Genomic DNA, 25,015 nt, shown 5'->3' on the forward strand with positions numbered 1-25,015 from the left:
TTGGCTCTTTAATGACTTGTGGACTTCAACTCCCAGAATTCCTGAGCCAGCATGGCTCAGCTTGGAAACCTCTCCCTTTCCCCTCAGCATGGCTGGCTCAGTAATTCTGGGAGTTGAAGTCCAGGAGTCATAAAAGAGCCAAGGTTGCCTACCCCTGACCTAGTGTTAGCAACATCCAGCTCTTTGAACTCTCATTCCAGGGAGGCGGAGATTTTCCATAGCTCTCCACTTGGCAACTCAGTCTCTTCCTCCTTCAACCAGTTTCCCCTTTCCCCTGGAGCAGATCCTCAAGAAGTTCAGGAAGGGGACTGCGTTTACACATTAAACTCTAAACTATGGTACAAACCCGCAATCACCAGATTAATCAAACTGTAATTTAGAATGAAATGAGTTGTGGTTTAAACATCAGAGTTACCAGTTACGTTTTATTCAAAAAGTAATTCATCAGTAACATTTATAACATTAGTAACAAAGAAAACAATGTTCTTACAAAACATCACAACCGGTTTTAGGTATGTGTTTCCTGATTAGTAAGGAGGAAAGAGACCTTAATCCAACCTTATTCAATCTGTCCCTCCCAATATATTTGCTTATATGTGCATGAAGTTGCTTCTGCACCTGAGATTTCAGGCATGACATTTGTTTTGTTGTATGAGGCATGTTTTTATAGTTATTTTTTCATAAAATAGTCATCCCCAATTGCTGGCCTCGAAATGTGTTGGGACTGCATTCTTAAAGGATTGGATACTCTGGGATTTGTAGTTCCAACTTATCTTGAGACCCCCCAGATTTTAGAAAAAGGTCCAAAGAAATCTATTGTTTCTTTATAAAGTAGTGGCACGATTATTGCTTTAAAAATACACACAAAGTTGGACATATTTAGTAAGATGTGCAGGACTTCAGGTCTCGTTCCAAGCGCTCTTCTCAGCATTGCGAATAGGAAATCGAAAGCTTTTATCAGCTTGTTCCACCAAGACCTGCTTCCTCCACAAAACGAGAGTAGAAAAATGAATGAGATGAAAGGGCAAACCCAAACGTCGCGTGACCTCGATCAGCCGGGAGACAACGCCCCCTTCCCTTCCCACCAGCGCGAAAATAGGGGGAGGTTCCGGCCAACACCCCCGCATCCACCCCCACCCAACGAGTCAACGTTCCATGTGACGTCACCAACAGAACTTTCGGGGAACTTCGGTGCCAAGATTAGAACATACCATTTTTCCTAGAGGGGAGGAAGAAACACGCATACTGAGTATCTAGCCCAAGATTTCTTTCTCTATTTGTTCCCTCGCGTGGAAGTTGCCTTTTTAGCCTCGCACTGCAGCTTCCGTTCACAGGTGTGCCAAACGCCTTCCATTCGTCGAGATGAGGAAGCCGAAGGAGAAATGCTTCAGTTCCTTCTTCCCCCGCTCTCATCTTACTCTTGGAAGTTGCGCTTGCGTCAATGCCGGCAGGACGGGGGGGGGGCGACTGTACTTCTGGTGCTCGTGTTCCCGGTATCAGCTATTAGTGGCACTTTCCGTGGGCTTCTCCTGGGCTGGCATCTTTCTGCCACTGCAGCGGGCAGCCGAGGCTATTTTCCAATTCGTGCCCCTTCTCCGGGCTCTGAAAGGCAGAAAGAAGTCGATATTGGCATAGAGCAGGTTAGCTTTAGCCCGCTCCCGTTGCGGAGCTGTTTAATTTTAATTTCTTCATCTTTCTCGTGTGCCGTACGTAGCGTTATTATGTATCAGAGCTCTCTGAGGTCCCTATGTTCATCCCTGTCTAACCTCTGCTGCACTCCTTCTTCTGCCTCTTCCTCGACGATGCTGCTCCGTTCGCCGGCTCCAGTGAAGAGAGCCCTCTCCCCGTCTGCCCTCCTCGCCTCTTCCTCGGCTACCGCCGGAGTTCCGCGCTTCAGTCGCCCTGCGCCAGGCAGTTCGGGAGCTGCCAATTCCCAGGCTGGTGAGTGCTTAGAACCTTCGGGGCTGAAGGTTCCATGGCTGGAACGTTGGGGTTCGAGTGTCTAATATTCGATGCCCCCCTCCGCCCCCCCATTCCGAGGGAGCAAGAAGGAAGTCGCAAGGATTGGGCCAGAAACTTCCTTGCATTCTCCCTAATGCCTTGAAACCCTTGAAAGGTGATGCCCTGTTTTATGAGTAGCATCGGAGGCTAGGTAGAAAGGATTACAGTTAGTCCTTGACTTACAACAGTTCCTTTAGTGATGTTCAAAGTTACAACAGCACTGAAAAAAGTGACTTAGGACCGTTTACAACCCTTGCAGCATCCTCATGGTCACCTGATCAAAATTAAGATGCTTGGCAACTGATTCATATTTATGACAGTTGCAGTGTCTCAGGGTCATGTGATCACCTTTTGCGACCTTCTCACAAGCAACCCGGAAATCAGATTCACTTAACAACTGCCGGGATTCACTTAATTGTGGCAAGAAAGGTCATAAAATGGGGCAAAACTCACTTAGCAAATGTCTCACTTAGCAACAGAAATTTTGGGCTTAATTGTGGTTGTAAGTTGAGGATTGCCTGTAATCCTAAATTGTGATGGGGAGCCGGGTTTCCGAGATCTTGCCATTACACTGACATTTGGGATGATTGCTTTTGGTTGATCTGGGAAATGCCTTCTTTGCTTCTGGCTGCCAGATGATCCTGTGCTGGATCTAAAGCAGCTGGTTGAAAATGGATGTAGAAGTAGTCCTTGACTTATAACAATTCATGTAGCGACTGTTTGAAGTTACAACATCATTGAAAAAAGTGACTTCTGGCCATTTTTCACATTTACAACCATTGCAGCATCCCCATGGTCATGTGATCAAAATTCAGATGCTTGGCAACTGACTCATATTTATGACAATTCAGTGTCCTCGAATCATGTGATCATCCTTTGTAAACTTCTGACAAGCAACCATGTTAGCAACTTAACAATTGCAATGATTCACTCAACAACTGTAGCAAGATAGGTCATAAAATGGAGCAAAATTCACTTAACAAATGTTTCACTTAGCAACAGATATTTGGGCTCAATAGTGATCATTAGTTGAGGGCTACCTGTATAAATGTTCTCGATCCAATAAAAATTGAGAGCCATGAGATATATAGATTGGTTGCTAGGGTAATTAAAAGCTGCTTTTCCAGCTAGGAAAGACAAATAAAAAAAGTCAATGAATGACGTCTGTTAGATATCCAATATCATTTGTTCTTTCAGGCGTCACTGTTTTCTTTGGAAAAAAAGGTTTGAGTTTCTAGTTTATTTCTATAAACTATTCCTGGGATTTAAGATTATATCTGTAATAGCCCTGTCCTATAATTTTGCTAAAGTTTCTTTTAACTGTCTAATAGGTATTAGAGTGTGACGATAAATGGTCAAGACTATAGCATGTATTACAGTATATTGTTCCATATGTTTTTGGTATGAAAATACTTATTAGTAAAGTTACCTATTATATTTCATTTTTAAATTATGCAGATATGTGATGTATATCCGTCCTGAGGGAGGTAAATATGTAAAGTACAGGATACCTTGTGTACCCTAGCTAAGCAAAGGATTTAGATAAAATTGCATTTTATCTACATATAATATATTGATAAATTATGTTTCCCTGTTTATTGTAATTTGTCAACTGACATGTCCAGCTTCCTTACAGAAATGACAGCTACTGTTTTTGAGCCTAGCCATTTGACCTACCCTGAAAGTCACTAAATCACAAAAGATAGGTTCACAGATTGTGAACAGCCATAAGGTGGTTTATTTAGCTTTTGTGTAAGATACTATATTAATCCAGGTATTATAAACCATGATGTATGGCTCAGTATAATATTTTTATCAAGCCAATTATAATATGTTTAACAAACAGTTATTAGGGCTTGCACATGCTTTGGTACAATACATTAAAATAGCAATTATATGACTTTTTCTTTAAAGGTGGTATGACTATGTTCTGTAGTTACTCTGTTAAGTCCAATGAATATCCTTTTAGCCTTATCTGCATTTTTTGCTATTTCTTGTAGCTTAATTGAGATCTGTATAAAAGATTAGGCAGCAATAGTTTATTTAACTCACTAGTTCTTTCTGCTTCAAGAACTTAATGTAAACTTGATAACATAGTTGAAATGGCACATACAAAAGTCACTGCCAGCTGTTATCAGCTTCTGACTTGTTTGTCCAGCTCAATCTTGCCCAGCCTAGCATCCTCCAGATTTATTGGACTGTTTTCTGCTGAAGAATTGCTGCATTCTAGGATAATTCAAGGGTATAGGTTATGAGAAGCAAGACTATTTAGTAATTTGTATACTTCCTTGCCATAAAGTAGAGGATATATGCCTTATTCCTAGTTGAAGGCCAAATCCAACTTTTGGGTGCTCTGAGTCACCCTCCAGATAGTAGTTGAAACAAGGATACAAACTAAATTTGATTTCATGTTAAAATTATTTATAATTAATATAATTCTCCACTCCCTTATTTAATATATAGCTATCCACCTAGACATTAAAGTAGTTGTTTCAGGTTTGAAACAATTGTTTCACATTCAAAAGGGACTGCTTTGATATTTTAAAAGTATTTTGATATTCAAACAACAGTCTCTACTTTGAAACATTATTGTACACCTAAAAATTTGCAAACAACCTTACAACCCACAAATTTATTTTTTTAGTACTTTCAGGATAATGTCTACTCAGAAATAAGAGCACTACTTCAACTCTTTCAGGATTGTTGCTGTGTTAACATTAAATATCTTTCTCCTTCTCTTTATTGCCCAATTCAGTAAAGTCTAATTCAAACAGAAAGATCCTTAGTTCTTTTTAATCTGATTGTGGTTAAACTTTGGCAATTATCTGCATATAATGTATCTTTATAAACTTTGCTTAAGTGGTCACTTTAGACAAAATATTACCCGAGGAGAGTATTTTCTTTCCAGTTTTTCCAGTAACATGTGAAACTATGGAAGTTTCAGGTCAAGCAACGTTTTGGTGATGGGAAAATTGAAAGAAAGTAACAATGAGCAGGATGAGGAAACAAACTAAGATCTTTCTCTGCCAAAAAGGAATCCTTGGGACCACAGATCCTTGGTTTAACATTATAATGTGCATAATCTTTGGTCATGTCTTCCCATCCATACTCAAATGGAAAGAAACAAATTATCCTCAGAATTCGTTTTTTCCATAACATGGTATAAAAGAGAAGAAGGCTTGCCTGCAGCTATAGCTTCAATACCTTTTATCTACAGGACCATTCTATCTGCATTTCTTGGAAACCTTCTCAAATATGTGAATGATTTACAGAATGATTCAAAGCATTTTTTTAATCTCCTAATTTGATTTGACTGAGTTAATCAAAATGTACCCTTATGTTGTCAAAAGTCTTGTCCAGAGTTCCTAACAAAATCCTTGCTTGGCAGAGAGAAGATTCCAATCCTTGGCATCTTCAGTTTAGCAAAAATCTAGTACAAAGAACCTGAATCCTGGAAATTAGTACTAGTCAGTACAGGACTAGATGGATAAATAGCCTGAGCTTTTAGCAACTTTTTAAATAAAGCAATTCAGGATATTGTGCAAAGAATTAATATTTCTAATTTAATATTTTGAAATGAGTTTTCCATTGTTCAGTACTGTAGGGCAAACAAAATAAGCCAGCATTAGAACATTATGCAGAATAAGGTATCCTGTTAAGATATCTAGCACATGAAGTTTACATATAAAATGCTAAATTTTCTGTATCTTAGGTATATCTTTATTTACTTGAAGTCAGAGATATTAAAAGTGCTGTAGACTTACAGTGATTTGCACAAATTGCTCAGGAACTGTAAAAGCATATCAGAGGCACACATCTTCCAGAAAAAAACCCCAACCAAATAAGCAATTTCCAATATTTTTCAACTGATACTATGAAAGAACTCGGTCTATATTGCCTTCTGGAAAACTGTAAAGGAGGACTTCATTTAAATGTCCAGAACTAAGTTGTTCCAAAGTGTGTCCTCAAAACAATACTTTTGCCCTCTGTTTCGGAGGGGGGAGGATATTCTTGAGATTCCCATTTAGAACAATGGAGAAGATAGATCGGTTCTATATGAAAAAGGCAATCCTGCAGATATCTAAGCACCAAGCCACAGAACATTCCTCAGGTTAAAATGAGCGTTTTGAATTATATTCAGAAGCCTATTGAAACCTATTGCAGAACCCTCACACAGGTGTTATGTAACACTGGCAGCTTTTGTTCATTATTAGGCAGGTTGTATCAATTGCAGCTTCTAAGTAGTTTTCAAGGACAGCCCTGTACAGAGCACACAACAATAGTTAATGCAAGAAATTATGAAAGGCATAGATTACTGATGATACCACACTCCAAACTGGTAATCATTTTACTTAGTGGCTTCATGTTGATGTGAAATAGTAGCCCTTGGATAGCCCATAACGTATTTGCATCCTTTATTCCAGGATGTGATTTGACTTAGGAAATTGAATATACCTAGTTACTATAAATCATTGTTAATTTTTAATATTATATTAAAATAAGTTTTTGTTATAGAAGCTGGTTTAACAATCTGCAAAACTACCAGCAATAATCTGAATTTATAAAATACGTTCAATAGTATTTGTAGAAATATTTATAAAAAATATATAAATGATAGCACACATGGGATCTTGCAAATATTTATCAGAGCTTACATCTGTAACATCAGCAGTTACAATTGCCACAATAGCCCAATTATTGATTGGTGACATTCTAATCCAAAGCAAGCTTCATTGAGCTTATTTTCTGAATACAAATTGCTAGAATTGCCCTGTGTAAAGGGCCCTAGTGATTGCTGTCAGGGTCTGGCTGGTTCTGTGGGTATTAATTGTCTGCGTTGAACAATCCAGTACCATTGCATAAGCACTATTGAGTAACTTTCTGTAACTTAGATAGGCACAATTAAGCAACTACTTATTCTGCTGGAAGCAGCAATATTCAACTGCATCAAGGTTAGACAGAAGCAGCTAGTGGACTTTCATACCATTATTTCCTAAGCTCTGCATATTTTAAACTTTTGTGAAAGATTTACAGCTCAATATAAAAAATTAAGTGACAAATTACATCTGAAGGCATAGGCTGTAAAAATATCTAATAAGGGAATGAAACATTGTATTTAAGGGAAAAGGTTTTATAACTAAGATATCTAGAATTTCAAGAATATACAGTTGTTAGATGTTTGCTGCTGTCTGATCCATCAGAGAATGTACATATTTTTAGAGTAAGAGATGAGTTCCATGTTAAGATTTTGCTGCTTCATACTGTTGCAATGCAGCTGTAGGAGTTTAAGGATTTATATAATTCTGCTGATGACTATGATCTGCTTTATCAGACAAGAATTAGACAGAATCAGCCTCTGTTTTAAACTGGCATTACAAATACCTAGAATATTGCAGCATCTCCAAACAATTTAGAAAAGAAGTCTTGGCATGGTAATAACAGTGTAAGGACCCACCCCACTTTGCATCTTAAGAAGACAGAACTCTTGGAATAATTCTTCCAACAGTAATCCTTTATTAAGAGAAAATGGTTGCAGGCATTCTAGATAGGATTTGGGGTCCAAGCTCTCCCATTCAAGGTTTTAAGGGGTTTCCCAGTAGCCCCACCCAATCACCCCTACTTCCAGCGACAGTCTTAGGCATTACATTCCCATCCCCTTTTTCCTTACTGCTGGCTGGATGGAGACTTCAGAGAAAACTACATGAAAGGTAATAATCCCCTTTGTTATGATTAGGCCTTTTGGTGCTATCCACATTCAGTCTCTTTGAAGTATACTGAAGGAAGTGAGAGCCATAAAGCCCCTTTGTTCACCCCCTTCCCTTCACTGTATGACAGAATCCAGAGAAGACAGAAATGGGGTTTTCTATAATTGATAACTAGAGATGAAATATAATTGGATTCTGACATCCGGCCCCCTCAAAAATAAGAGAGATCCACCAGGGGTTCGCCCTCCGAGCTGTCATCTGAGGCGTCCACTGGCCTTGCAGTGTAGGCTGGAGTTCTTTCCCCCTGATGAGCAGAAGTGGGGGGTTCCGCAATTTCCATCATTCTCATGGCAGTTTCTTTTGGCTTAGCTGAAGACTTTTCAGATTTGTTGATTGGGGATCTGTCTGGGTTGTGCTGGGGGCTTTGGTGTGGCATTCTACATCTCGATGCCCTTCTCTTCCGCACTTGAAACACCCCATTTGCTTCTTGGCTGTAGCCAATGGTTTCACTGGTTCGTGTGTCAACTCAGGCGGGAGCGGCTCCATTGTTTTCCTCGGCGGTGTCTTTTCAATATGTCGATCTCTGCTTCCTCTGCCAAGATGTACCATTCCTCAAGTTGGTGTGGGTCCCCTCGGGGCAGGCAAGCGTCATATAGATCATAATTTAGTCCGTCTTTGAAATGGCTAAGGAGGATGTCTTCTGACCAGTTCAGTTTGCTAGCAATGGCCCGGAATTCTTGTGTATATTCAGCCACCGGGCGTTTGCCTTGCCTCATCGTTTTTATCCTTTCGCAAGCTTTGCGATCAGCCAGGGGGTCTTCAAATAGTCTTCTTAGAGAGGACATGAAACGGTTGAAGTTGCTGAGTTCTGGGGCATTGGAGTCATGCAAGTTCACCACCCAATCTGCAGCCGGTCCGTCCAGGGCAGATTGCACGATCCGGATGCGGACTTTGTCGCTGGGGATGTCCTGCCCATATTCCTCCATGTAGCTGAGGACTTGGGTTAGGAAAAACCCCAAGCGTGTTGGCTCCCCTTTGAATTTCACCTCCAATGGCGGATGTCTTGAAATGGATCGGTGCCTCCGTTGTTGGTGGTAGTGTCTTCCGTCCAGATCGCCATCTGTGGTTCGGTAGGGAGTGGGGACTACTGGATCATCAGATGTCCCCGGGGCTGCAGGTTCCACTTCCCCCTCGGTGTCTCTCCCTTTGTGGCTCCAGGAGCTGGGGCGGCCGTAGGGCTCAGGATTCTCCTCTCCTAGAGAGCTGAGAGTTCTCCTCATCAGGTCAATAGCTTTCTCTAGAATCCAGTCTGAATATGGTGCCCAGCTTTCTCCCTCTTCACTTGCGTGCAGGGATTTCTCCATCTCCTGCTTCCATTCTGGCTGCTTGGTCCCCCGTCTCAGGGTCACCTTTCTTGATTCCTTTCCCCACTCACTTTTCTTTCCAACGCCCATTTACCAGCGAGGCTTGTGGTCCCGTGTCTCCACCACTTCTTCTCCTGAGGACTCTGACCTCTCAGATCCCAACATCTGGCAAGGTTCCAATTGGGTCAGTGGCTCTCTTTCCAGAGAGTTTTCCCCCTTTCTTGCTCCATTGTCTGACATGGTAATTTTTTGCAAAATCCCCCGGCAAGGGTCTCCCTTCCAGATGGATTAATTTTGCAAGTCCTGTCTAATGTAAGGACCCCCCCCCACTTTGCATCTTAAGAAGACAGAACTCTTGGAATAATTCTTCCAACAGGAATCCTTTATTAAGAAAAAATGGTGCAGGCGTTCTAGACAGGACTTGGGGTCCAAGCTCTCCCATTCAAGGTTTTAAGGGGTTTCCCAGTAGCCCCACCCAATCACCCCCTACTTCCAGCGACAGTCTTAGGCATTACATTCCCACCCCCTTTTTCCTTACTGCCGGCTGGATGGAGACCTCAGAGAAAACTACATGAAAGGTAATAGCTCCCTTTGTTATGATTAGGCCTTTTTGGTGCTATCCACATTCAGTCTCTTTGAAGTATACTGAAGGAAGTGAGAGCCATAAAGCCCCTTTGTTCACCCCTTTCCCTTCATTGTATGACAGAATCCAGAGAAGGCAGAAATGGGGTTTTCTATAATTGATAACTAGAGATGAAATATAATTGGATTCTGACAAACAGATTGCTGTCTAAAATTGTAAGATGGGTTGGGAGGAGACACAGGACAGTCTCACAGTTATGTAGATTGGTAATTTCAAGAACTTTTTGTTTCTGATATTAGTACTATTGCTATCAAAATGCCCAAATCCCTCCAGATTGTTCACAAAGGAATTGGAGAGGAATAGCTTAATTGCAGGTTAAAATAGCTATGAAATATGAACCATCTTTTCTAGCTAAGATTTGTCTTCAAAATAGCAGTTGCAGGCATATCTTGAATAAGGCTTGCATAATATTAAATATGCAAGTAAACTTGAGAAGTTTTCTATTCTGGTTATATACACCATATGCAACTATCAATTGCATGAGGAAGGAGAGAGATCTTGCTCATATTTATGAAAAATACATGTTAAATGACTTAACCATTCTTTGAAGATTCTGTGCAATAAAGTACAATGATAAAATTGTTTCAGGACCAGAAAACTTCATAAAGGATTTGCACTAGTATGAATTTTGATGAACAAAGCTATTGTAGCTTTTGAAATAATTTAAATAGATTGAACTTTCTCTGGGAAAACACTAAATATTTTAAGAATAAGGCATTATTGTACAATGTGTACTCTTGGAGCTGCATGTTCATTTGCCACTGGCATTTCTCTACTGCTCTATTAAAAATGTCTCTAAGCAGCAAGTTTAGGAAGTCATTTTGCATATTGTACAGTGAAATTACATCTACATTTATAGATGCAGGGCTTTTTTTGTCATAGAAAACGGAGCCTTTTTTGGATGGAACCTTATAGGGTAGGCAAGGCGGGTTGTATGACGTGTGTGAGTTCCGGCACCCTTTTTTTTTTTTTTTTTTTACAAAAAAAAGCACTGTATAGATGTATGTTAATCCAAAATAGTGTATTTGGTTTAACTCAGAAAGCATAATTGTGGTGAACAGAAGTGCACAAATAAACTGAGATCCAAGTTCAATTTATGGTTTAATTCAGAATCAATTTGATTTAAATGTGTGACTTGATTTAAAGGTAATTTGATTTGAATTGGTGATTCATCACTGCTAAAATCAAATCACAAGTCCACTGAATCCAGCAAACTGATTCAACATAGTATGTATGTTTATTTCACAATTAGAATGAAGATACAATTTGAAGAGTGGTTTTGATTGCAATGTCTTTAAACAAAATCAAAGCTGTGTGAAGCTATAATTATGACTTGGAGAAGTCTTAAATCTAGGAAACTTATTAGAACCTTTCAATTTTTTTCAGAACAAAACCAATCAATTATGTAGGCCACATATCCTTCAATGTGAGATTTAAAACTGGATTGCTCCAGGGGTATCATTATCGTTTTTAATTTAACTTGTCATGGTAGAATTTTAAGATCTTAGAGATAGAAAGAAATAACAAACACTGTTTTTAAAGCATTCCCTTTGTTCCTAGTCCAATTAAAAACATTTCACATTTTTGAAAAGGTTGTTGTTACCTCAGGACATGCTTCAAAGCACACATTCTGCTTTTGGGTGTGTTGCTATTCATGACTCACTTTCAGTGTTCTCTAATATGTCATCTCAGCCAAATCTTGAAGAACATCTGAGAATTTAATTGAGAGAACATTGGTGAAAAGAATTATTACTTATTCACTGAACTAAATGTGAAACAGAATGATAGATACTGATTGTATAAATGGACTCATTAAGGAATTTCCCTGAAAATCACATAAATCAAGAATATTTTGCTAGCATTAGACAAAGAACAAGCTAACTGATGAATTTTTGTGAAGAAAGGTTAATGTAATGTGATTATTAGGTTCACACATTGTGCTATTATTGTTTATTTTTGCCTTAAATCCAGTCCTTGTGATTTTTAAAACAAGAACTTTTGTAAATCAATTGTTTCTTATCTAGCAAATCATGATGATGAAAATCATGCCTTGGTGTATGGTAAGATTTGTATCTTTCATTGCAAAAGAAAAAGAGTGCCGCAGCATTCAATAAGTACTGAGTGCTTTACTTCACCCAGTCAATTTACAAAACTGAAATATCAAGGTGGAGAAAAACACTGAGAATCACTTTAGTGCAGGGGTCTCAAACCTTGGCAACTTTAAGACTTATGGTCTTCACCTTGCTGAGGAATTCTGGGAGTTGAAGTCCACAAGTCTTAAAGTTGTCAAGGTTGGAGACTCCTGCTTTAGTGCAAATGTGGCTGGAGAATTCTGGGAGTTGAAGGCCGCCTATAATAAATTTGCTAAGGTTGAAAAACACTGCTTATGTGAGCAGGAACCCTATTCTTAGGCTGAGGGAAACAGCTGGCTCCAAGCAATTCAGTCAGGTTGCAATAAAAGAGCAACAAATGATGAGGCATCACAAAAAGCACATATAAATTTAGTTTTTATTTAAGCTAATAGTGATAATGGATTTTTAAAAAAAAGCTGTTTCAATAGAAAAAGTTATATAAAAGACCACTAGGTGTCTCTTGTGTACCAGTGGCATAGGAAAAGCTCACACATGACTTTGGAGGCTGGCAATTCTGTGTGCAATTCTCCATTAGAGTTGTTTACCACTTGTGTTGATGTATCCATCCGATTTATCAGGTAATTATTGTTTAATATAACTAGGAACTTTCTAAAATATTACCTTTTCGTTATTAGAAAGCCCACTTTCAAACAAAATGCAACTTGGTCTGTAAGGCTGAACTCTTTAAATTTTCCTGCTTTGTGAATTATAAACTGTTGTTGGACAAAGAGCAGTCGGAGGAAACAGGAAGATAATAAAGTGTCCAAATCTTATTTCCCTATTTTAAGGGTAGTGGGAAGCACTTGCAGCCTTGAAAAGATTAATATAGGCTTTGTTATTACTAGAAACATATGGGGGGAAAGTTTATCTTTTGATACTGGAAAACATATGAATAGTGTCTTTTTAAAGTGCAGGGTAGCTTCTTGGTTCACATGCAGTGCCTAAGATGATGGTGTTCAGATTAGCAGGGGCAGGATGGCACTTGATTATATATTATAAACAGAATTTAAATCACCATCTTACTAGTAGTAGGATCATGGGATTATGAGGTGTCTAGTATCTGCAGAAAAAAATAAAGCTATTGAAAAGCCAGAGCACAATTTTATATTGCAGTTCTTTCCATTTTAAATTTTAGCTTGCTCCCTCAGATCGCCTTGGTTTTTTTGCAGAGTATTGCTGCAGGAAAAAATGTCAGGAAAAAATACTTTGTAAACCCAAGCATTTCTTTAAAGTATATTATAGGAACATCTTTTTTTATGAAAGTAAGAAGTAGAAGTGAATGAGCTTTGAATTGATTTGTGATTATAACATGTGTTTGCTGGTTAATAAAGCAAAATATTTATGATTTGGCTTTCTTGTGAGATTGGGAAAAAATAAAGTTCTGGGTTCCATGATGTGGCATGTCAGAAATTTTGTAGGCTGAGTTATTTAGCAAGAAGCAATCCTTCTGGATTACTATCTCAGATTTAATAGCTGCTACCATTGACATAATTAGCTGTGCTATACAACTTGGTAAAAATATTTGAAATGTGATAGATCACCTTCAAATATCAGTCCAATAAATGAAAGAGCTGAATAGGCAACTGGAAAAAACTGCAACTGGTTAGGTATAACATAGGTTGATTCTGAGGGCTTGAAACTGTTTATAGAGATCACAAAAATTACTAAGTGAAATATCCTAAGAGGACAGCATAAAAAGGGGAACTTAAATTTGTGGTATTTAAGAGGGGAAATAAGTATTGCATTGTTAACTTCATATTGAAAAATATGCTGTCAATTGTGCTTGCTTATATTATATAGCATACCTCTTAACATTGGCTGCAAATTTTGAAAACTGAGGTTCATTATATCTGGAAGCTATCAGCACTATAAGGCTATCACGTTGTATGTTAACTCTAATGATGAATGTATTTGTTTTGATCTGAGAGAAGTTAACAAATAAGAAATTGGAATTGCTGTACTGAAATTCTTCTTTCTTTTTCAGGGTATTCCATGGGCAACAGTACAAGTAGGCTGTATAGTGCACTGGCAAAGACTTTGAGTAGCGGTGTCATTACTAAACATCAGGAGTACTTGGAACAAACAGATCCTGAGTTTCTGGAACCTATAGATCCTAAAGATCTGCTTGAAGAATGCCAGGTTGTTCTTCAGAACCGTCCAGCCCGGCTCCAAAGGGATTTTGTGGACTTGAGGACCAGTTTTGTCAGAAATCATCAGCCCATCAGAGTTATGCAATGGAATATACTTGCCCAAGGTACAATCTTAACTGAGAAATTGTATTTGAGCCTTGTAAAATTAATTTCATTTATTTCTTTTTATACATTCTTTAAGTTAGCAGATTTGGGGTACTGGAACAATTTTTTAATTAAGGTATCTCAAATCTACAAACTTAAAAAATGCATAAAAATTCAGAACTCATTATACCTGTACAATTGGAATTTCTATGAAATTCGGACCAATTTTATTTTCAAAGTTCTGATCATTGCAGTGAACCCATGATCATGTAATATAACCTATATATATTCTTCTGAGATGATCATGACACCTTATTTGTTATTGGAGATAAAAAAAATATTGTCAGCTTGATTATACCCCATGGAAAGTGGGGGGAACATCTGTACTGCCTTTTTCTCAAAGGATGACCCAATGGGTCATAGTTAGTTTAGTTAGCCCTATAATTATCAGAATTTTCAATCAGCATGGCCAATCAAAAGCACATAATAATGGATGAGATATAATTAAGTTTGCTACCTAAAAGCCCCTTTCCTTATTTTCTGGGTACAAACTTGTTTTGAATGTCAGCTTTTCAGTATTTATTTTTAAAAAATCAACCAGAAAGTAATAATTTTATTATTTTTTATTTTATCGTATCACTAACAAAATGGCAGGATCATCACTCAGAGCAAAGATTTCAAATGTTTATAACTCACAGAAATAATAAACAAACAGATAAAGGCTCCAGGGATTTTAGGGGGGATCAAGACTCCTTCGCTTCCTCCTCTGCAGGGATTCCAAACTAGCCAGTCTCTTAACTTCACCCATGCTCACGCTAGCTGTAGATGTTCTAATTCATATGTATTTTTATCTTAGATTATTCCTTATATATGAATTAAACTTCTGTTTTTTAAACTTTTGGTTGATATGAATCCAGTGGAATTGTCACCTTGAATTTATCTTTAGATAATGTGAAATGTATCTTCTTTTTCATGATTTATGTTTGGAGGCATAAATCAAGTAACATTTATTCACAAAATGGTCATTGCAATATAGTAGTTTTACTCTGTGTTAGCATACGAGTTTCAATCCCCTGGTTTAGAAATATATGAATATAGTTTAGGATATTAAAATAAAATGGATGCATAAATATGGTAGAATAACCATCTTTAGGCTTTATTTTGAATTTACTAAGCAAAGTGAAATTGGAATTGCAAAATTGCTGTTTCACTAGATTATGAACAAAATTGTATTAGTCAATGTATGCCATTCATGAATAGATTTGAGCAAAGAAGACCAAATTTGTCGTACAGTTCTGTAGTACTAGATGACTAAAAATATACCAATAGCTTCTACAGAATTCCACTAAGAGGGTGGATTGGACTATTGGCTTGTATGTATTTTATGGGAAGGAAAATATTTCCTAAAGAAAGTTTTCTTAACTGATATATTTTCTTCATTCCAGCTCTTGGGGAAGGCAAGGACAACTTTATCCAATGCCCCAGGGAAGCCTTGAGATGGGAGGAAAGGAAGTGCCTCATTCTAGAAGAGATCCTTGCTTACCAGCCTGATATCCTCTGTCTACAAGAAGTGGACCACTATTTTGATACTTTTCAGCCATTACTCAGTCGGCTAGGCTACCAATGTGCTTTTCTTCCTAAACCACGTTCTCCATGTTTAGATGTGGAATGTAACAATGGCCCAGATGGCTGTGCCTTGTTCTTCCTTAAGGACAGGTTTACTCTAATTAATAGTACCAACATTGGGTTGACAGCAATGAAGTTCAAGACGAATCAAGTGGCTATAGTTCAGATCCTGAAATGTAATGAGACTGGGAAAATGTTCTGTGTTGCTGTCACCCACTTGAAAGCTCGCAATGGCTGGGAGAGGTTTCGATCTGCTCAAGGTGCTGATCTTCTTGAAAATCTAAAACAGATCACCCAGGATGCAGAGATCCCTCTTATAGTCTGTGGTGATTTCAATGCTGAGCCTACCGAAGAAGTGTATAAGCAATTCGCTGAATCTAGTCTAAACCTAAACAGTGCTTATAAACTGCTGAGTACAGATGGGCTAACAGAGCCTCCATACACCACATGGAAGATCCGTCCTTCTGGAGAATGCAGTCATACAATTGATTACATCTGGTATTCACAACAGGCCTTAAAAGTAGATGCTGCCCTCAGCCTTTTAACTGAGGAACAAATTGGACCCAATAGGCTCCCATCTTTCCATTACCCATCAGACCATCTTGCTTTAGTATGTGACTTCACCTTTAATGAAAATCCAGAGAACTTTTAAAGATGAGGTGAAATATAAAGCGGAATAGGAGTGTTTTAATGTACTGTGTTTGTACAGGCAAAGACTTTTATCGTGGATTTCTAAAGACGGGGGGGGGGGTGGGATGGGAAAAGTATTTATGAATGGAGAATTAATAATCTACTCCTATAGCCTTGACTTTTTTTCTTAACTCCATGCTATGACAAAAAAGACAAAAATATGCCTGGCTAGCTGCTTATGCTATGTTTCCTTTTTTCTGAAGAAAAGTACTGCTGTTATTCAACTCTTAATTGTAACAAAGTTTTTCCTCCCATATCTAAGCTCTTGGGTTGTAAAGTAAAACAGTTGCACTGCATGTAACAGCATTGTCCTGTCTGTCAATAGTCGGTCAGATGAATACCCAGGGTTCGTCCCTCCCATATTGGACCGAATGACCAAATTTTGTTCAGCATAAAGTTTAATATGAGCCTCAGTTAATTTTTTGCTGAGGTTGTCTTGGATTGTGCCTTCTACTTGAATAAATTAAGTGTTAATCTCGAACCTGCGTATTGCTTTTGAAGATATTTCAAAGTGTATTAGAATTTCTACAGTTGTTCACCTACATGGAAAGTAGTACAGGAAGTCCTCAACTCAAAAACACAATTGAGCCTCAAACTTCTGTTGCTAAGTGAGACATTTGTTAAGTGACTTTTGTCCCATTTTGCGACCTTGCTTGCCAGTTGTTAAGGGAATCATTGCAGATGTTAAGTTAGTTAACTCGGTTGTTAAGTGAATCCGGCTTCCCAGTTGACTTTGCTTGTCAGGTCACAAAACAGATCACATGACCTCCAGGACATTGCAGACATCCTAAACATGAGTCAGTTGCCAAATATCTGAATTTTGATCACATGACCATGCAGATGCTACATCAGTCATAAATGTGAAAAATATTCATTAGTCACTTTTTAGTGCTGTTGTAGCTTTGAACCGTCACTAAACAAACTGTTGTAAGTACCTATAGTGTTATGCCAAGAAGGATTTGTCTTGATTCTTACTTCAACCTGGCTATAGAATGAGTATTTTGGTGGTCTCAGTATATACTTCCTATCTAAACAAGCTGAAATTTTACTTTCTAGTTTCTCAGGATGTTTTAAGACATCTTGTATCTGTATTCTTCCTTCTTTGGGGCTATACACAAAGATTTCTCTACTGCCACTCCAGTTACTTCTCTGGAAAATTTTTGTGATGTTGCCTTTTGACTGATGGTCCATCTTCCAATGTGTGAATCACAGGTCATGTATCTGCAGACAACTGACTTTCGTTACAGATGTCTGACCTAAGTTTGCTGCTGCAGTTAGTTTATGAATTTGTTCTCTTAGGTACCCGATTTCTACAGAGATTATTTGGTAAGGATCAAGTTTTGGTAAAGATAAGAAGCCCCGGTACTATTGGATTTCTTTAGGCTCAATTCCACCCATTTCCCTTTTAACTATTTCAGCAAAGAATCATTGAAAATGGGACTCTGCAGGCTGCAGCCTTCTGGCTGGAAGATTAAGTGTTCTGAGCATTCCTTCTTACCAACATGGGGTGGAAAAGATTTTTTTTTCAAATTGTCAGAAACTGTGTCATACAATGTCTAGCCTATCAAGATGGAGATAGAAGGGTTCTGACTGGCTTTCAACCCTTCCATATTGCAGGAGGGCTCAAAGCTGGTATCACTCCTTATTTCAGGGGTCTTTAAACTTGGCCCTTTTATGACTTGTGGACTTCAACTCCCGGAATTCCTCAGCCAGCATGCCTGTCCACAAGTCATAAAAGGGCCAAGTTTGAAGACCCCTGCCTTATTTCCACGTTCCATCAACTCTGGAGTTCTAATAGGCCCATCTCCCAAGCTGTTTTTCCAGACCAAGTAGGTCTCTTGCTTGCAGCTTCCTACTGGTTTGCTGGGCTGAAATGTTTTTTCACATTGCCAGGATAGCATTGATCTTTAGCTCACAAAATGGAGCTGATGGAAAGTGGGTGCTTTGTCTCCAAGACAAAGCATAAAGACTGGAGCAAAGGCTTTCCTCCATGGGACAGGGAAAAGATTTAATCATTGCCTTGCTGCCTGAAAAGATGGAACCAACTCTCTGTGGTTGACTCCATCTACAGCATGGGTGTCAAACTGGCCACATCATGTGACATGTCACGACATATCGCAACTCTTTTTGCATTGCCGGCAATGGGGTGGGCACAGCTTTGGTATGATGAAACCGGCTCGCGGACCGGCAGTTTGACACCCCTGATCTACAGTGACTAAGAGTGCTTAGATTTTACTCAGTATTTTGTAGTACAACATGAAAGAAGACTTGGAACTCTTATGCATAACATTGGCACAATTTAAATGATGTCATCCTTATTTGGATTCAGGCCATATTGTCAAGAATGAAAAGAGGTTGACACACATTTTCCTTTCAAGGAGTATTTTTCTAAGACATAATTCCAATTACAATAGCAAGTTCTTCCAAGGAATATATTACCACAAATGATAATTGAATCCCAGAAAAATACCTTGCAATATGACATTTGCTATAAAAGATAAAATGGAAACCAGTAGAAGTGAAGACATCTTATTTTTACAGAATTCTACATGTAAAGAACTGCAAATGGCCAGAATGCAACAACTGAGATAAAATATTGTCCAATATTCTTTGAAATACTTAATATAAATGTTAAAGAACTCTTACTTACACTGCAAATAATTCCAGCATTATCATATATAATATGATCTCAGATCAAGCTGTATGTTCTAGCTTTGTTCACTTTCCCACTTTCCCCATTAAGCATTACCTTAATTTCAACCATAGCTAACTGTAAAATTTGGAGATATTTCCCCCACATAGTTCAAGGAGAGAAAGCTGTTGATGACCTGCCCTTTAAAATACAGAACTTGGGAAAGCAAATTTCTACAAAACTTCTCTCACAAAAGAAAGCCAAAGTAGAGAAGCCATATGTGAAAAACTAAGTATACCTTATGATTCAATAGCTCGTAGAACCACTTCTGTAGCAATAACTTTTAAGTAATTGTTTTCTGTATTACTTTATCAGTCTCTTACATCGTTGTGAAGGAATTGTGACCCATTCTTCTTTACAACTTTGCTTCAGTTCATTGAGGCTTGTGGGTATTTTTTTTAATGCATAGCTCTCTTGAAGTCCCACCACAGCATTTGTCAGGTTGAGGCTTGGACTTCTGGCTATTGCAACACTTTTTTTTTCTTTTTCAGCCATTCTGTTGTAGATTGGCTGGTATGCTCAAGTTCATTGTCCTGTTGCATGACCCAATGTCACCCAAGCTTTAGCTGTCAGACATGTGGCCTCACATTTGGCTCTAGAATACTTTGGTATGCAGAAGAGTTCATGGTTGACTCAATAACTGCAAGGTACCCAGGTCCGGTCACTGCAAAATAAGCCCAAATCATCAACTCTCCAACACTGTGCTTGATGGTTGATATGGGATGTTTGAGCTGATATGCTGTGTTTGATTTTCACTGAATGTGGCATTGTGCCTTATAGCCAAATATCTCCACTTTGGTCTCATATATCCAAAGGACAGTGTTTCATAAGTGTTTCTTATGATTTGTTCAGATGCAACTCTGCAAACCTAAGTCGTGCTGCCATGTTCTTTTTAGAGAGAAGAGGCTTCACCTGGCAACCCTTCCAAACAAAAGATACCTGTTCAATCTTTTTCTAATTGCACTGTCATTAACTTTAATATTTAACATGCCAACTGAGGCCTGTAGAGTCTGAGATCTAACTCCTGGATTTTTTTGCAATTCTCTGAGCATTGCGCATCCTGACCTTGTGGTGAATTTGCTGAGATGTCCACTCCTGGGACAAGAGATCTAAATCCAGCCCACCTTGAATTCCCTTGATTCTTATCTACTGCCAGTTTGCTTTGATTGTTAGTGGTTCAGATTTTTGTAGAGAGCTTAATCTTGCAATAAACCTTTATATTCATTTGAACTGCCTGAACTCCTGATTTCTTGAGCTTGGCATCTGTATCTCTTCCCCCTCCTTTTCAAGGAATCCCATTCACTCCTATGAAGCTGGCTATTGCTACTCTAATTCATTCTGAAACTGGAAGACAGTATAACACAAGTGTAAAGACAATTCCAGTCACCCAATTACAACTGTTAATAGTTTAAATTAAATTATCATACAAGTCCTTTCCACTGTGTTATCAACTAGGTATCTCTCTTATATTCAGTAGAATAACTGAGATAATTAACTTAATTCTTTGGTATATTTCCAGTTCTGTGCTATTTCTGAAACTAAGTTTTGAGACCGGAAGTAGAAAACTATGTAGCACTGTTGATCTCGATAAACACTAGAGGCACATTAAGGCTTGGAAAAAAGAGACACCAATTTTAAATTTCATATCTGTATTTCAGTAAAACCTACTTGAATACACTTTGAAACAAGAGTACAACAAAATAGAATATACTTTAAATGTTGAATATACAAACTATTATAGTTCATTTTGAACACTGGTACTTTCCTCTAACTTCAACTAAAAAATATACAGGCTTTTAATCTACCTGACAAGAGTTCATGCCAAGCGTGACCTTTCAAGTGACAGAGTAAAAGCTGAAATTGAAATGTATGCAGAGATGTCCAGGCGAAGTGGATGATCCAAGCAGCAAGAGGCTAAACAACCTCTGGCCGCTTTGACCACAATTAAGAAACCAACAGACTTGATTACCATACAAAATATGTTACAGGTAATTCTATAACAATACTGTGCTAGGTATAAGATTTTTTTAAAAAATTGTTTTAATAAAAAATGCTTTACACAAACAAGCCATTAGCTTATTTCAACAAAGGTAACTGAAAATCAGTCTAAGGCTTTTGTTTTAAAATCTGCTTAAGCTGCATGGGACAAAAAAAAAAAATCTCTAAGTCTTCAACTTCTTGTAAGAAGCTCTTTTAATTCTTTTCTTATTCACATTCAAAAATACCTAGTAGCAGAGTTTTTTCACGTAGCACCAGTTGAACACTGTGAGTACACAGTAGTAATTGCTGGTATGCATATTCAAATGCATCAAATGTGTCTTGTGTAACAATGAGCTTCTTCTAAATGCTCCCTCCATCTACATAAGCCAAGAATCTCGCACAGAACCAGTTTAGTGTTCTATGTCTTAGTGTAACTGGTAATGCAGTGAGCCTCCTGAGTGCTCACCTGCTATTCCTTTCGGCTCCAGGAATTTTCTTTCTTCATCAGCTTAGCCCCGATTTACAAGAGGCAACTGTGTCAGTGTGTAGATCTAGTTCAATTCCCACTGAAACATGGGACATTATTTTGCTTCCTGTAAATTTCTAATATCTGCATAACTATTAACAATTTTTTAAAAAATCAGTTCTTTCACTTCTTCTTTGTGTCCAATTCCCTGGCTTCCTATGTATGTCAGTTTGCTTAATTCCACAATGGACTATGTAATTAATGTTCACAGCTGCTTTTTTTCATTTTTCGCATGTTATTATTCCTTCTGTTTTCACTTGTACAGGTAGGGCAATAGCTGAGGGTGTACTAACAACGACGACATGAGTGACTGTTTTGGTTCCATCTGCTGGTTTCTCTTCTTGTACTAGTTGCAGGGTTTTAATCTCCCGTTCCTGCTTTAAAGCCACTGCTTCAGATTTGACCTCTGGACTTTTTATAACAGCACTAATTACCCTGGGTGGAGTATGGCTACTTGCCTGCTGGGCAGGCAATGATAATCTCATCACTGGTGTCCCGTGGGCTAAAGATACTGGAGTAAGTGCTCTGACAGCCAGAGGTGTTCCAACTATGTTAATACTTCCTGTCCCTGGCAAACCAGTTTTTGTTTGCAACTGGCATTGCGCAAGTTGTGTAGCAGGGATGGTGATTATTTTTGTAGGCTGCATTGTGATTTTCTCTCCATTTTCAGCAGATGATGACATCATTGTAGGGATTGTTTGGATAACTACCTTTGGGGTTGTTGCTGTTGTTGGGCTTGTGCTGGTAATCAATGGCGACCCTGCATTTACTGACTGCACTGCAACAGTTGATATTTTCTGTCCCAGAGATGTCATTACAACAGGCACTTGCATAGCCACCCGAACAGTTCTGTTAAATAGATGAAGATAAACACTACATTAAAACCAAAAATCTGTGACATAGATACATGCTTTAACTAAACAAAAGATCTTTTTAATCAAAAAGAAACAATTATATTTTATAAATCTGAAGTAAAGACAAAGGTTTCTTTCCCTACTCCAATTCCAAACTGAATTCTTTGAAGTTTCAGAACTTATTTTATCACTCCTTATTGCTTCTAAAATAAAGATAGGATATAAATCTAATAAATAACAGAACAAAGCAAAACAAAACACTTGTCATTTTAGATTAGCCCAACAGTTTTTATTTTAAGTTGACAAATTCCTAGTATTATAAATTTGTTAGATAGATAGATAGATAGATAGATAGATAGATAGATAGATAGATAGATAGATAGATAGATAGATAGATAGAGGCAACAGTTAAACCATTTGCCAAAAAGGCAAGAGATAGACTTTCTTTTCAAAACAGCTTTGCCTGAGGCCCAGAACCACACATAGCTCTTCAAAATTATAGATACAGGCCTAGAGCCCTCCAAAAATTGCTTCAGGCAATCCTCAACTTATGACCAGTCCATGTAACAATTGTTTAAAGTGACAATAGTCTTTGAAAAAGTGCTTCATGGCTTATAAAGCACTTCCAACTGTCAAAAAAAACATTGTGACTCTTCTGCCACGCAGTCACAGGATTGTGAACTGGGCACTTGGCAATCGTTTGCACTTAATGACTGATTGCCAAGTGCCCAACAATCGTCTGATCACTATTTACAATCTTTCCCAGAAACTCAATGCTTTCCATTTCAATTTCAGCAGGGAGAAAAATTTCAGCCCATGAATAGAGAGACACTCGTGTGTAGCCTGCGCTCGGCCTCCCAGGGCTCCACCCAGAGTTCTTACCTTATTGCTGTCTCTCCACTATAACACTGAAAATCCTCCCTGCAGAACAGAGAGAAAGGCTCAGCTCAGGAACGCGGATGGGTGTAAAAGCATACACACATGTAGGGGAGAGAAAAGGCAGAAAGTGGGAGAAGAGTACACACATGCGTGTGTGTGTGTGAGTGTGTGTGTGTGTGTGTAAGAGAAGGGATGAATTGGGAGTGAGCAACAATAGCTGAATATGGGGGGGGGAAGAGGGCGGGGAGGAGGAAGACTAACAGGACGGCCAAGAGAAAAAGGGTAGGAAAAGGAAGGGGAAGGGAGTGTCACTCTTTGTCACTCTTGGGCTTCCTCCAGCTCTGCCATCCCTTTCCTGCCATCTGAGCCAAAGGCCTATGTACTATTCTTTGGGGGGGGGTACCTCCCAACAGCGGCAGCTGGACTCTTGGAAAAACCAACTCTCTCAACTGTTTCTCTGCTGGGAAATGGGATTCCTTTCCAAACTCATTTTAGCAAATTCCTGTCACTCCTAAGCATGTGTGGAGATTTAGCATGCTTGCATTTCAGAAGGGAGGATTTTCAGAACCAGAGCAGAGAGACAGCAGTTAAGGTAAGGAGGATCAGCACAGGAAGCAAGCGTGGTGGATGGTAGGGAAGATTTTCAGCCACTGAGCAGATAAGAGACTCAAACATGGCCTGCATCAGGCCTCCCATGATCTCCACCAACCCAAAGCACCCAGCACATCTTGCCTGAGACTCCACTTAACAGCCTATGAGATTGCTTAACAACCATAACCAGGAATGCTGGAATTGCAGGTGTTGGGTGAAAGGGTCACTTGATGTCTTAATGACTGCTTTGCTCAACAACCAAGATTCTGGTCCTAACTGTGGTTGTTTAAATTAATGACTACCTGTATAAAAACTTTGAACAATATCACAAAAGCAAAAAAATAAAAAATATCCCTGGAAATAATTATGTATCATATTTTATTTTTTAAAAATAAACAAATGATTTAAAATTAATTTTTGCCCCAATTTAGCATAACATATGGATCTTGATCTAGGCCAGTGTTTCTCAACAATAACTTTTGATGCATGGACTTCAGGGAAATTCTGAAAGTTGAAGTCTGCATATTTTAAAATTGCTGAGGTTGAGAAACACTGACCTAGGCTACTCAGTATGTAAATCATATAGCACTAACCTGGGAGCAGTTGTTGCTGAAACGGTAGTTGTGGTGGGAGAACAAGATGACATATCATGTCCAGGTGAGGAGATATTCACTCTGGCAACAGATTTTTCTGATCTTGTGCAGGTCAACTGAGAAGTGCTTTTTCCTGTGCGAGCAGAACTCGCTGTTTTCAAGAGGTTTTCTGCAGACAGTGATACACGTTCCAATGATTTCTCATCAGTGGACATGGCTAAATCTTCACCGCCGCACTCACTTTTGTCATCAATAACAACAATATTTTTGGGCATTTCCTTGAATTGATATACTAGCCTTTGTCCTTCAACTTTTGCTAGAATTCCTCTTTGATAATAGTATCTGAAAGAAGTACAAAAAGCGTAGAACGTTAATCTAAATAAACTACTTCCATTAGGTTTCTAACCGTTGAGCTCTCTTGTTCATAAAAGTGGTACCTCATTTTTTTCTACCTAAAATTGCATATCAGTACTTAATTTTAGAAGACAAATGAAATAAATAATAT

General features: G+C 38.5%; 2 protein-coding genes across 16 annotated transcripts in view; one reads left to right on the forward strand and one right to left on the reverse strand.

Moving 5' to 3' along the window:
- The window catches only part of NOCT (nocturnin), a 78,305-nt gene extending 57,988 nt beyond the window's left edge, over nt 1–20,317 (forward strand). For 2 of the 6 annotated variants that reach the window (XM_039344398.1, XM_039344399.1), the window contains exons 3-5: nt 1,828–1,941; nt 13,830–14,099; nt 15,525–20,317. In XM_039344398.1, the coding sequence (XP_039200332.1) occupies nt 1,828–1,941; nt 13,830–14,099; nt 15,525–16,357 (1,217 nt within the window). In that variant the 3' untranslated portion in view covers nt 16,358–20,317. Of the gene's footprint in view, nt 1–1,248; nt 1,942–3,143; nt 3,226–12,031; nt 12,424–13,829; nt 14,100–15,524 lie in introns of those variants that run through there. The other 4 variants (XM_039344402.1, XM_039344397.1, XM_039344400.1 and 1 more) reach the window with 4 other exon arrangements.
- Nucleotides 20,318–20,719: 402 nt separating this feature from the next.
- Nucleotides 20,720–25,015, reverse strand: part of ELF2 (E74 like ETS transcription factor 2) — a 45,134-nt gene continuing 40,838 nt past the window's right edge. For 8 of the 10 annotated variants that reach the window (XM_039344386.1, XM_039344387.1, XM_039344388.1 and 5 more), the window contains 3 exons: nt 24,511–24,852; nt 23,330–23,368; nt 20,720–22,442 (listed from right to left, as the gene is read on the reverse strand). In XM_039344386.1, the coding sequence (XP_039200320.1) occupies nt 21,815–22,442; nt 23,330–23,368; nt 24,511–24,852 (1,009 nt within the window). In that variant the 3' untranslated portion in view covers nt 20,720–21,814. The remainder of the gene's footprint in view (nt 22,443–23,329; nt 23,369–24,510; nt 24,853–25,015) is intronic. The other 2 variants (XM_039344389.1, XM_039344393.1) reach the window with 1 other exon arrangement.

The sequence above is a fragment of the Crotalus tigris genome, unplaced genomic scaffold (genome assembly GCF_016545835.1).
Source record: "Crotalus tigris isolate CLP2741 ecotype Arizona unplaced genomic scaffold, ASM1654583v1 scf7180000017903.3850313, whole genome shotgun sequence".
Taxonomy (NCBI): Eukaryota; Metazoa; Chordata; class Lepidosauria; order Squamata; family Viperidae; genus Crotalus; species Crotalus tigris.